This window comes from Suillus clintonianus (genome assembly GCF_016758775.1).
Source record: "Suillus clintonianus strain FC179 chromosome Unknown DEU56scaffold_70, whole genome shotgun sequence".
Taxonomy (NCBI): Eukaryota; Fungi; Basidiomycota; class Agaricomycetes; order Boletales; family Suillaceae; genus Suillus; species Suillus clintonianus.
Window position 1 is genome coordinate 20,992 of NW_024539294.1, and position 12,741 is coordinate 33,732.

The window sequence follows — 12,741 nt, forward strand, 5'->3', positions numbered from 1 at the left end:
GATGCCGAAGACGACTCTCCAATGGTTCCTCCCCCTGCTCCTACACACAACGGCACTCTCAATATGTTTGTACGTCGTTCTGGTCGAGCTGTCAAACCCACCGAGAAGATCCGCGAGACTCTGACTGCCAGCAGTACCTCAGCCAAGCGCTCAGCCCTAGAACCTCCTCAGGATGTCCCTGCACCCAAACGAGTGTCCGTTGGTGACAACGATGACGATGAAGATGCACCCGCACTTGAAGACGTTACGGATGATGAGGAAGAAGATGCCGAGAATGCCGAGAATGAAGAAGCTTATCAACGGACGAAGAAGCTCGGCGACCAGGATCGCGAAGACTGCAAATCCCTCAAGAAAGATGAACGCAGCACTGACCTGACCACAGTCTTTACCTTTGAGAAAGGTCGCATCAACCCCCACACCCAGGACCGTGAAAATGGGTGGTGGTGTGAGGTATGCAAGGCCAATAACGTCCCGCTACACCAGTGCTTTTTTAAAGGTGGTATCTCGACTCGACGCACTCACATTGCTCGCCATCCCAAGTGCCACTACCCAGTCTATCATGACCGCTGCAAAGAACGGGGTATCAAGATGCACAATCGTGCCATACCTCGTGATTGCCAGGCAACCGACAGTCAGGCAACCTTGGACGGCTCTCTGACTCCAAAGATTCCCGCGTTCACGAAGTCAGGACTCATGGATTACATTGTCGAACTCATTGTCGCTGAGGACGAGGTGAGTAGCTTTCACTTCTGAGATTTTTTAAAGATACTAACACTACATTTGTACTAGGCATTTCAACTCGTAGATAAAGGTCCCTTCCGTCGACTACTTCAATATCTCCGCCCCTCGCTTTCAGACACAGATATTCCCCACCGTACAAAAACGCATGATGAGATCCTCGAACGTGCAAAGCTGGCAGTCGACCACGTGAAAGAGAAACTCAAGCATGTCGACAGCAAAATCTCCATGACGTTCGACTCGTGGACTTCTTTTCCTGGTCACCCTTTCCTATCGATTACAGCGCACTACATAGACTCCCCAATTGAAAAGCCTCACGAGTGGGAACTCAAAATGGAGCAGCTCGCATTCACATCTATTCACGGTAATCACAGCGGCGCGAATATTGGGAGGATTTTGATTGACACTATCGACAACTACGGTATCCGTGCAAAGGTTGGGTGGTTTACAGCGGACAACGCTACCAATAACGACACCGCCATTGAGACTGTTGCTAACGACATTGACCCTTACGGCGAGAAGTGGAAACCAATCGAGCATCGAATACGGTATGTTTATTCATTGGATACTCGACTTAATGACTGATGAGTGTTTACTACTAGTTGTATGGAGCACGCACTCCACTTAGCGGCCAAGCATTTTGTGGAGGCGGTTGCTCCTACGCCAGCGAGTGCCTTGCACAAGAAGGCAGCGCAGGCTCATGCTTACGACGATGATGAAGATGAGGAAAGTGTCGAGTTTGATATTGGGGACACCATCGGAAAAGCGCTTGCTTTTGTCTCACAAGTAAGCTCGTTAGTGATCTATCTGCTGTGATATACTAATCTCTTTATCTAGGTGCGAAAGTCTCCTCAAGCCCGCGCCTTCCTTCAAAAGTGCTCCGCTGAGGTGAACGAGCGTCCCTTGGAACTTTTGAAATGGGTACGCACACGCTGGGCATCACTTTTCAACATGTTGGAACGTGTTTTGCAATTACGCAAAGTAAGTTCATCTACTAGTAGCAACTACAAACAGTGTCGTTGACTTGACGTTTTAGGGCGTGAACAGGTTTATTCAACTCGCCGACGACAGCGACGAGGTTCCTAATTTGCAGGGCGGCAAATCATACGCGAATTTCAAACTTTCGGCACAAGAATGGACAGAGCTGGAGTTGATGCACGCTGTTCTCCAGGTATGTTCTCTCTGTCTGTCACATCCGATTATGCTTACTATGTGCCACGCAACAAGGAACCTGCAGAGGCTCAGCAAAGTTTCTCAGCGACTCGTGAACCTACTGTGTGGCGAACGATCCCGGTACTCGAATATCTTCAAGAGACACTGCAAAACATGGCTGGCTCATCAAAATTCAGCAGCTTCTCAACAGCCATCGAAGCTGGCATTGAGAATCTCCGCAAGTGGTATGGCAAGACTGACGACACCGACGTATATTTTATCTGCCTTGGTATGTTATTTTTTTTTAATGCCTCCGAACAACGTTAACCTCTGACGCCGTGTAGCACTTGACCCCAACTACAAGGTCGCCTATGCCAAAGACAAATGGGACCCTCTTTATTTTGCCGAGGGCATGCAATGCTTCGAGAGAGTTGTAAGTCACTACTGGTCTCTGTGGATTTTACGGATACTGATTTTGTGTAGTTTGATATGTATCATTGTAGCACGTCCACGCAGGCTGTTGCAGAGCCATCTGTTGCTCAGGTGCCTCCATCGCTTGCTCGTCAAGGCTCTTATGGCCATAATTGGATGCGAAGCTCCGTCAAATCACGTATCGCAAACGACGCAGCCACACGAAGGCCTCGTCAAGAGCTCGAGGACTATCTAGCTGCACCACTTGAGGACATTAACAATGTAGTGGCTTGGTGGGGGGTATGTCTCATTATTTTGTTTGTTACTCGTAAACTAATACATTGTAAAAAAATCAAGCACCATTCTATCCAATACCCGACCATCTCATGTATTGCCAAGGATTATCTCGCCATCCAGGGATCCGCTGTTGCGTCTGAGCGGGCATTTTCAAGTGGCGGAATTACCGGAACGACACGTCGCAGCTGTTTGCTGCCAACAACGTTTGAGGCTCTTCAATTACTGAAGAGTGCATATCGACAAGGCCATATCTCTGCGACAGCCCAGGTTGAGTTTGCCGCTCCTTACGATAACCGCGTCATTGTGAACGAGGAGTAGTCTCATGTAGCGTAGGAATTTGTCATTTTTTTGATTTTTTGCAAATTGATATAAAGGGTTCGAGGGTTCGAACACGTTCTGAACTCGAACCGAACCCTTCCGAACGCGTTCACAGGGGTCCAGTCCATGGTTCAGCCTCCTTCCCCGAACCTGACCAATGGTCAGGTTCGGGGTTCGCAAATATAGGGCCATGAACTGGACCGAACCGGACTTCGGCAGCACTACGCAGAAGGGTGGCCAAGCACATCGAGCTGTCTTGTAGTAGTAGTTTTGCGTCATTTGGAATGTAGTATAAATGAGCGTGAACGTTACTTACCTTGGTGTACTAGAGGTTGTGCATGGTACAGAAGCACCGCGCTTTATAAAGCGGTGCTTGTCTGAAAGAAGAAGGTGTCGGGAGAGGCCGATTTGGCAAATATCAGTAAGTACAGACGACGATACCAGCTGAGCATCCACTCACCTATAACACGCTCAACTGTGAGAACGATGGGCCCTCACGATCCTGTAGGTGGCCTGCGTGCTATGTAGATGGCCGATCACTAACAAGTGTGATCAACAGGAGTTAGTCCGAGCGCCGACTCTTGTGGAAACGACACCGCAGGTCTATCGTAGACGCGGACAAGGGCGACGGCAGCTGGTTGAGGCAGATCGGCTAGACGTGCCACTGGATGTGGTGGATGAGGTGGTTGGGGTGAGGGTGGGGTTGTGGAGGAGGTTGAGAGGCTTTCTGGGCCGCTGGAATCGAGCGCTGCTCGCCCGAATCCATGGCGTGGTGTAATCTTCGGGCTGCTGAAGGTATGACGCACATCTTATCATGTCAGTTCATTTCCACACAATAGAGGGCGTACAGGTGAAACTACACGCTCAGTTTGCCGGCGTGAATCAGCAGGGATCTTGGTTGAACGATATCTGTCATGGGCACCATCGAGATGGGGCTGTGGGTGTAAGTAAGGAGCAGTAGTCACAACAACATTCATGTAAAACATACCGGGCTTTGGGGTTGGGGCGCTAGGAGGCGGCCTTGACATATCAACCTGACGACGAGCAGTTTCGCGCTGTAAATCTCAATTTAAAAACTCGATAGTACGAAAAAAAACTAACAGAAGTCCGAGTCGATGATTCAGGAGGGGCACACCATTCATCGTTGTTGATAAACCGAGAAGCCGGGGCGCTGTCATGAGTGGTCGACGGTGGCGAGAACGTTGTGGTGGCAAAGGTATCCGTTTTCCAGAGCCTGAACGAGCGAGAGTTGCATGCGAATGGCAGACGACGTTGGCATGAATGAGGAAGAGCGGATGGGTGAAGAATATGTACGTTTGATTGGAGGCAGATCTGGCGGGCATAACAAGGCCGCACCTGTTCGGATCATATTCTTCGGGATGGCGGGATGCGTAGAGGGGCGGACGGACAGATCTGGCAGGCATAACAAGGCCGCACCTGTTCGGATCATATTCTTCGGGATGGCGGGATGCGTAGAGGGGCGGACGGACAGATCTGGCAGGCATAACAAGGCCGCACCTGTTCGGATCATATTCTTCGGGATGGCGGGATGCATAGAGGGGTGGACGGACAGATCTGGCAGGCATAACAAGGCCACACCTGTTCGGATCATATTCTTCGGGATGGCGGGATGCGTAGAGGGGTGGACGGACAGATCTGGCAGGCATAACAAGGCCGCACCTGTTCGGATCATATTCTTCAGGATGATGGGTGGGTGCCATTGTATGGGGAATGTATAGGTAGATGAGGGGGCGTATGGATAGAGTATAGGAGGCGCAACAGGACTACACCTGTTCGGATCATTTTCTTCAGGACGGTGGGTGGGTGCCATTGTATGGGGAATGTATAGGTAGATGAGGGGGCGTATGGATAGAGTATAGGAGGCGCAACAGGACTACACCTGTTCGGATCATTTTCTTCAGGACGGTGGGTGGGTGCCACTGCATGGGCAGATGAGGGGGCGCATGGATAGAATATAGGAGGTGCGACAGGACCACACCTGTTCGGATCATTTTCTTCAGGACGGTGGGTGGGTGCCACTGCATGGGCAGATGAGGGGGCGCATGGATAGAATATAGGAGGTGCGACAGGACCACACCTGTTCGGATCATATTCTTCTGTGAGGTGGTGAATGAGTACCACTGTGTGCCAAAGCGAAGGGGGCACAAACAAAGATGGCCTCTGAAGGCAAATGCAACGGTAATTCATTCCTCTGAGCATGTGATCGCGTCAAAAGAGTGTCTGTAGTTGGCCTTTCAGTAATTATTTGAGTCTGAGTCAAACAGTCCTACCTGAGATGCGATCTCAAATGCATGATGATCTGCAAACTTGTTTATATAGAATGCTCTGAAAGCATCATACGAGTCATAGTGTTTGAAGTCCTGTGGGATGGTATGTGTTCCATAGATTGGGATGAGGTGTGCAGCGCGATAAATAGAATCAATGTGGACGATTCCAACTGATGGAGAATGGTCAGCATCATACGAAGGTCGCACTACCCACATCCCAGTGTCCTCGTCGGGCCTATCATCGGCTTTGTCGAACCAACGCACCACAGCGCATGGGTATGAAACTGCCTCGAATGTCAAAGAGAAAAAACACATCACTCGTGCTATTTCCATCCCCCCCATCCCTTCGACACTTGCATCTGTGTTCACAAACACGCAGTCATATCGCGGTGCCTCGTTTCTCCAAAGAGGACAAGCACGAATGTGCTCACGGCGCATGCCACCAATCCCGCTGCGGTCGCTAGGTGCATAGAATGTCGAAGATGCGGAGTTGAAGACTTGAATCTTGCCATCGAATCGAGGACAGCTTGCAAGTGGGACTTCAAAGGGAGACCGCTGGTCATCTGGGTTAACTTGTTCGAATAGAAATCGGCGGAGGAGGTTGTAAAGATGGGGGATAGTGAGTTCCACAGATAAGTCAGGTACAGTTCGTGCGCGATTGCGTTCTGCGCAATGTTGAAAATTAAACAAGGTATTCACAATCAAATATAAGCTGGCTTACGGGGTGTTTTTGCCAACTGAACATGGGCCTGCACCAATGTCGGGCCGTCGATAACTTCACCCTCTTCATTGTCGCCCTGTATAGTAATATTGGGGTCGGGGGGTAGCAGAATGCTATTCTCGTTGGGTTGATCGGGCTGGTTGGCATTAGGCTCTGTATTTAACCGCAACCGCTCTAGTATAGATTTTAAGTAAACAATCAAGATGATAGCGCTCAAGAAACTCACTTAATGCTCGAAGTGTTTCTGACAGACAAGTGCCATTCAGCATCCCACGGCTCTTGAAATCAATGCGCGAGGCTGCAAGTTTATCAAGGCGCTGGTTTGTCACCAGCATTTGACCAAGGGCTTTGTAGCGACTTGAGCGCCTCCATGGTTCCTTTACGGCTTTGATGTGCTTTGTCTCGGTAATCGAGGAACAAAGGCCATTAGGTGCGCCAAACAGTCGGATCAGGAGGATGTAATGGGAACAAGAGTGTTGTCGAGGGAGGGAGAATGTGAGAACAACACCAGTGGACTCAAAGATCTTCCTGTAATGATGGAATCGGTTGAGAGCATCCTGGATTTGAACCAGCGTGGATTCTGTGATGATATTACGCCGTACGAGATAGCAGAATTCAAGAAATGCACGAAATGTGCGCACGACATCCACTGGGACGTGACCTTCAATGGCGGGTAGATAAACCTGGACTGTTGTTAGTCTGGCAGTCACGACATTCTAGAAATAACTTACCTTCATAAGCGCTTTCGAATCATCGCCGGTCCATTGTTTGAATCCTCGACCTTGTGGAAAACGTCGAAGACCTGAGAATGAAGCAACTGCAGCGATTCTTCCATGACGTGAGCCTTAAAACGTCGAACTTAGACAAAAGGACATACCTTCGATCTATATCGTCTTGAATTTTTTCCGCTCCTTTCTTTCCATGCACGTGGAGCAGATACTTTCCAACCCACTCAACTAAATGATCCTTGAAGGTCCCTTTAATCAATTGATGTAGGAGGTCCGGTGCGATAAGTTCATGAATATCAGCTCGAGGGAAGTCATTTGTAAATGGCTAGCAAGGATTAAATTATAACTGCAGTTCTACGAGAAGACCCATGACTTACGACGAGGTCATTGATGATCCCATACTCGTCCCACAGATCAGTAGATGTTACTTCTTCAACGAGTGCTTCGGTATGGTCACGATTGCGACACAACGACTCAGAGTCCAAATTTTTGCGGTGTGACATACACCTATATATTAAAAAACGGTAAGGCAGAAGGTACATTACAATTACTGATAGGAACCTACCTTGGACACCAAGAGCGCACTATACACGCCAATAGAACCTGCTCTTCATAATCGGCAATGTAGGGCCCAAGCCCATAGATTACACGCCGATAGTGCCCGTCACCAAAGCGCACAACCTCTGGTTTGGTCATGGCGGGTCTTAGATTCTCAAGAATCTTCGAGATAGACGAATGAAAGAGTTGCCGGCGATATTTCCGATATTTCGGGCAGGAGGCATGCTCCTTCGTAGCTGCTCAACTGCAGTTAGCACAGAACAATAGCAGTAGGATGAAGATTACTTTTTGGCATAGCTAGGAAGCCAATGATGGCAACAGCGTCACGATGTGCACGTCGGACATTATTACGAACATTGCCGATTGATACATACAGCGGATAGTAATCGTTGGCGCCAGTTGCCACTGAAACGGTCGTCTTGTCGCTTCCCAGTATAACCGGAACAAAGGTCGAGCCAGTTGTATCCGGATCTTTGGAAATAATATCCTACCAAAGATCGTCAGCGTGTATAGCGACATATAACAAGAAAAGAGAACATACCGCTTGGTTCCAGGCCCAGTCGCCGGACATGAAGTCCTGCCATTGGCGTTCATTGTCGTCAGTCGAGAACTCACGGTAGGGCTGGTAGTCCATCTCCGTGGCATAGTCAGGGTTTGCCAACATGTTTCGAACGACCTCATGGGGGTCTCGATACCAAACGTCGTGACATTGACCCATCCACGGTGGTACATTGTGTTCCGGCTTCTCCCCCGTGTACTGGACCCTGAAAGATTGCCATTTGACATCACCCACCGGTGTACTGTCAATGGTTTTATGTAGATCACGGCAGTCCGCAAATGGCGGTTTGTCGTTATGTTTCAGGAGGGTTGCAGCCCAAAGATCCAATAAGACGTTGATGTCCCCGGCAGACATCTGGTTGCGCGTGTACAGGAATTCAGCAGTCTCGAATTCGACGCGATCCCGGTATGGAGTCCAGTCATCAGGCGATTTGCTTGGAGGTGGCGTTGGGGATGCTCCGTCTTCAAGGAATTGACCTGTCGCATCACAAGGACGAGCTTGTGTAAATACCCGTGTTAATTCTAACTAGCTGGAAAAGGACCAAGAAATGTACCGTTTAGTTTTGGGTGATAGTTGCGGTATAATCTATCACCTGGCCCCACAAACTGTGTGTCCAGATTATCAGGCTCATCGAGAGCCTGACCCGCGTCAGATAAGCCTGCGGAGAAGTCATCATGTCCTGCGAGGAAGTCGTTGTGTGGTTCTTCGGGCTCATCTTCGACTGTAGCAGTATGCGAGACGCTGGTGGTAGGAGCTGATATGAATGTTGGGTGCGAAGCATTCCAATGCTTTTTGCGCCCTGCCTGAGTCTTGAAGTAGCGTTCACATTTCAAGTACCCACATGGAATCTGAAGGGCGCTGTGGTCCCTGCGAGCAGCCTTGGGCATCCGATGGTAGTCAAGTCGAAGAGCCGGCCGAAAATGCGTGATGACCCTACTAAGTTCAACGTACTATGTAACAAAGTCCGATTAGTGTGTGTACATACTTGTTTGGGGGCTTACGAGTTTTTCCAACTTCCAAGCCCGCCTTTCTCTCTCCAGCAAAAGTTTTGCCCTTCGTCTTACTTCCCAAGTCGTAACCTCATCTCCTCAGTCATGTCTACCCAAAACACTCTCCGTCGCACCCGTCCATCAAATGCAGCCGCTCGGCCTGGCCAGATAGTGCTTGACGCAAAGATCAAGAGGCGTACCAAGGCGCAAAAGGCCGCCGACGACCTTGCCCTCAAGGAAGCGCAGGAAGCGCAGGAAGCACAGGTCCAAAAAGGGGCTGGAACGCTTGGCTAGTATGCAAAATGAGATGGAGAAAGCGCAGGAAGAATTGCTCAACAAAAAGGTGATCCCCGTTCGGCCCAAGCCAAGGGCTCGCAAGGCGACTAAGCCTGTAGTAAGGCGTGGTGTTGATCATACTGATAACATCATTGAGGCTGATGAGGCAAATGACCTCCAGGAGGTTGTCGAGACCATGGAGGCTGTCGGGACCATGGAGGCTGTCGAGAACATGGAGGATGGAACCACAGGAGCAAAAAAGAAGAAGGTAACGAAGAAAGGTGGAAAGGCGCTGATAAAGGATGCTATCAGTAACATGCAAAAGAAGATCAACGAACCATCATCAAAATTGGAAGGTGATAACGCCAATAACGTGGCACGTGTATCTGATGGGAAAGATACGCCAGCACCGTAAGGCTTCCTTCTCTCACCATCAGATGTGTACTCCTCACTGAATCAACATTGTATTTCCTCAATCTCACCTCCAGTTTCAATGCTACCACTCAGAAATTCACATTGGGTGGCCGGGTGACCAATTGGATTTCAGGGTGTCAAGCCCGGGAAATCAGAACCCATGTCCCGTGCATCCAGCACCTCATTTCCAACTCGAGCGCCTCCAACATCAATTTTCTCACAAGGCACTGCCTCCACCGCGGCAACTTCGGATGCACAGGTTCCAATTTGCAAGCCTGTGGCTCCTGTTGCAGAAGACCTCATTGGCGACTTTGCAGATGATATCGATGATACGTTGGAACGCGAGGCCACGATTGCCCAAGGCAAGGGGAAATCGAAGGTGAGTAGCCACTGTTTGATCATTAGTATCCGCGCGCTACTAATGATTTGTTTCGCAGGTGGCCTCGATATTCGAAGATAATGTGGACTTCGACGAGCCTAATGCTCCAGTAGCGCATGAGCTGGATGATTCTGTGACTTCATTCACAGAACAGGAATGGTACTCGCAGGAGCCCAAGGCCCCATTCACGCAGATCGAAAATCGCGGGACCCTCAAGCGAAAAGCTAGCGTGGAGGACCTCTTAGATGACGAGGAGGAGTCTATGGTGTCTGACTGGTCCATGGATATCGAAGGCCCCGATTTTGAAGACACATTCGAGCCTGAGCTCGAGCCCGAGCCTCCAGTGGTAGTGAAGAAGGAGAAAGATCTTCGCACAACATTCTCAGTAAGGATACTAAATATAATCGCACTCACTCTGACCCTCGTACAGACATCGGTTTCGGTTGTGACTTCTGTCCCCGACAGCAAACCACCTCCTCTCAAAAAAATCAAAGTCGGGGCATCCGCTGCACGTGCCCACAGCACTCATGCCATCAAACGCCAGCTCAACGTGGACACTGTGCCGGAGAACATGAAACCTCGTAGCGCATATCGTAATGTTGATTTACCTGCCACATTGCAGGTAGATCAACGCTGGGCAAAGAAGTATCTTCCTACCGTCATGTTATGGGCTGGAAGTTATGAAGACCTCTGGACTATCCCAGACGACGTTCTTCTCCTTCATGCGCAGCTAATTTTTAACGCTGTATTCAAGGAGCTGAACATCACTATTGTTCACGGCGGCGCGATTCATTCCCTTGTAAGTTCACTATTTTATATCGAGCTTTACTGACTGTACTCGTAATTAGACTGCGCAGCGAATTTCTGAATGGCGCAGTAACTTCGGCTCGACGGGCCTGGTCATTATCCTGGACTTTTTATCACGAAACTCTGACTGTGATTCTGTTCAACTTGCCGCCCACCTTCTCGCAGACTATGCATTCCTATTCGAGGACCCCGACAAGCCAAGTCCCCTCACGACATATCGTTCTCCTTTCGTATTACAGCTGGTGGGTACAGCGCATCTTAATGCCATCAGTGGGTACGTTGACGTTCCCGACCTCGACACACACGCACTTGCGACAAGGGCCATCAGGATGTCGGGCGTTATTGCCCTTTGTGCCGCAGCAGTAAGTTTGATTTTAGATTAATTTAATTCGCACTTATTTTTGTTTTAGATCGAGCGCGCCCTGGGAATGTTCGCAAACAAAAACTTGAAAGTCAAGGATATATTGGCGTCCAGTGCCAGAGGTAAACTTGTCATCAAACTACCCAAAGTGCTCAACAAGGTCACCGGGAAGATGACCAATGCCCCGTTTTTGTTTTCAGCAGCTCGCTGGGCCAAAGTCACCACATCATTCATGAAGTCTATCTCGAGCAAGCCTGCTGGGTATGTAGAGACCACAGTACAGATGGCGCGTGCTTGTACTGCCTTAAACGACGCCATCGAATCACCGCAGGACTCGCTTAATGACGACGAGTCGGAGGACGATGAACGCGCTATGCTTTGTAAGTACTTGTCATTCCGGTTTCATCCAACTGACATTCATCATTGTAGGATGTTGTCTTCTACTACACCCGCCGGTGGAATCCCGCTGTCATATCATCATTTTTGCCGCCGTTTTTGCCCCCACATGTCCACCATTTTTCCTGTACCCCCAGCTGGCTCTCGACTTTTTATATTAGAGAGTCTCCTTAATTTTCTGCTTTCTCGTGTATGCCTGCTTTTTAATGAAACACTTGTGCCGCTTTTTCTGGTTTTTTAAGTGAAATAAGTGTGAAATAAGCGAAAATTCAGAGATGGAGTGGGCTTAATTAAGTGGTTCACGGTTTTTCACTCAAATGACTTAATGGTACTTTTCACGTCATTAAGTGACAAATTAAGTTAGAAAAGGAACCGGTGGTTTTCCTGATGCATCATCTACAGAAAATCATAAACATGTTCGAGGGACAACATTCGGGCGACGTCCTTTGGGACACCGTGCGGAAGGCTGTTGTTGCGAGCAAGCAGGGGAATTATGACCTTGCGAGGGAGCTCATCCACAATGCCTCGGAACCCTTCCCATTCTTTGCGCTGCGCAATGCGCGCGTATTCCTCCACCGATCTTACGGATTGGCATGCATCGAGCTCACTGCAGGCGAGTATGACAGGGCCGAGTCCTATCTCACCGCCACGATTGAAGGTTGCGATATGCAAGGCAACCTGATATTAAAGGCATTCAGCACACGTGGACTTGGGGAGGTTGCCTTTGCGCATGGTAACTTTGCTTTGGCTGCTGAGCGCTTCGCAGAGACACGGTCTTTGTGTGCTGAGATGGGAGTGCCCCCGCTGCATTTGTACAGTTGCGCGCCACTCAATACCTTACCGGACAAATTCGAAGGATGGACGATGTTTTTGGAGGGCCGGTCGGCATTTGCGAATATTTAGATATCGATCATGATATGCAGTTAGTCAATTGGTGAAGTTGTAGACTCCATAGATTCCACGATTTGATGAATACCTATTTGTACTCGAGCTGCACCGACAGGCCTAACCTTGTTCGTAAAGTATTGAGCGATGTCGACGATCACCTATCCGCGCTTGACTTGAGTTGCAGCCATGGAGATGCGTCTAGTACGGGTGTGGTGCTATCGTGGCTTCCGATTGGTTCAAATCAGTCTAGTAGTCCGACTTAGTTCAACTAATGCGATGCTGCAGCTGTGCGTTGGCTTGGTTAGCTGCTACGGCATATAGTCTCGAAGCCAGGCGAAGTTGGATAACGTCGGATCGCGTCGTCCAAAACTCGGAAAAGGTGTCAAATGTTCTATCACCAGTGAAAGGAGGACGCGGGTTGGCCCGGAGATTAGATAGCCAAGCCACAGGTTCAACTGAAA

At 49.4% G+C, this 12,741-nt stretch overlaps 4 protein-coding genes across 4 annotated transcripts; 2 read left to right on the forward strand and 2 right to left on the reverse strand.

Moving 5' to 3' along the window:
- Positions 1-3,519: 3,519 nt before the first annotated feature.
- Positions 3,520-4,637, reverse strand: DEU56DRAFT_958282 (uncharacterized protein; the record flags this gene model as incomplete). The annotated part of the gene is made up of 4 exons (XM_041359278.1): positions 3,520-3,705; positions 3,765-3,851; positions 3,905-3,971; positions 4,018-4,637. 4 exons carry the CDS (start codon positions 4,635-4,637, stop codon positions 3,520-3,522), a joined length of 960 nt encoding a protein of 319 aa, XP_041205439.1.
- A 534-nt stretch (positions 4,638-5,171) lies between these two features.
- On the reverse strand, positions 5,172-8,657 carry DEU56DRAFT_872716 (uncharacterized protein; the record flags this gene model as incomplete). The annotated part of the gene is made up of 9 exons (XM_041355804.1): positions 5,172-5,869; positions 6,152-6,608; positions 6,657-6,753; positions 6,803-6,978; positions 7,031-7,160; positions 7,219-7,447; positions 7,497-7,698; positions 7,753-8,267; positions 8,324-8,657. 9 exons carry the CDS (start codon positions 8,655-8,657, stop codon positions 5,172-5,174), a joined length of 2,838 nt encoding a protein of 945 aa, XP_041205440.1.
- A 207-nt stretch (positions 8,658-8,864) lies between these two features.
- DEU56DRAFT_915561 (uncharacterized protein) lies at positions 8,865-9,450 on the forward strand (the record flags this gene model as incomplete). Its single annotated transcript, XM_041357757.1, has 2 exons — positions 8,865-9,023; positions 9,082-9,450. The coding sequence occupies 2 exons, from the start codon at positions 8,865-8,867 to the stop codon at positions 9,448-9,450; spliced, it is 528 nt and encodes a 175-aa protein (XP_041205441.1).
- A 159-nt stretch (positions 9,451-9,609) lies between these two features.
- DEU56DRAFT_982614 (uncharacterized protein) lies at positions 9,610-12,687 on the forward strand (the record flags this gene model as incomplete). Its single annotated transcript, XM_041359901.1, has 7 exons — positions 9,610-9,828; positions 9,887-10,213; positions 10,259-10,627; positions 10,677-10,997; positions 11,046-11,380; positions 11,426-11,582; positions 11,795-12,687. The coding sequence occupies 7 exons, from the start codon at positions 9,610-9,612 to the stop codon at positions 12,293-12,295; spliced, it is 2,229 nt and encodes a 742-aa protein (XP_041205442.1). The 3' UTR covers positions 12,296-12,687.
- Between the last annotated feature and the right edge of the window lie 54 nt (positions 12,688-12,741).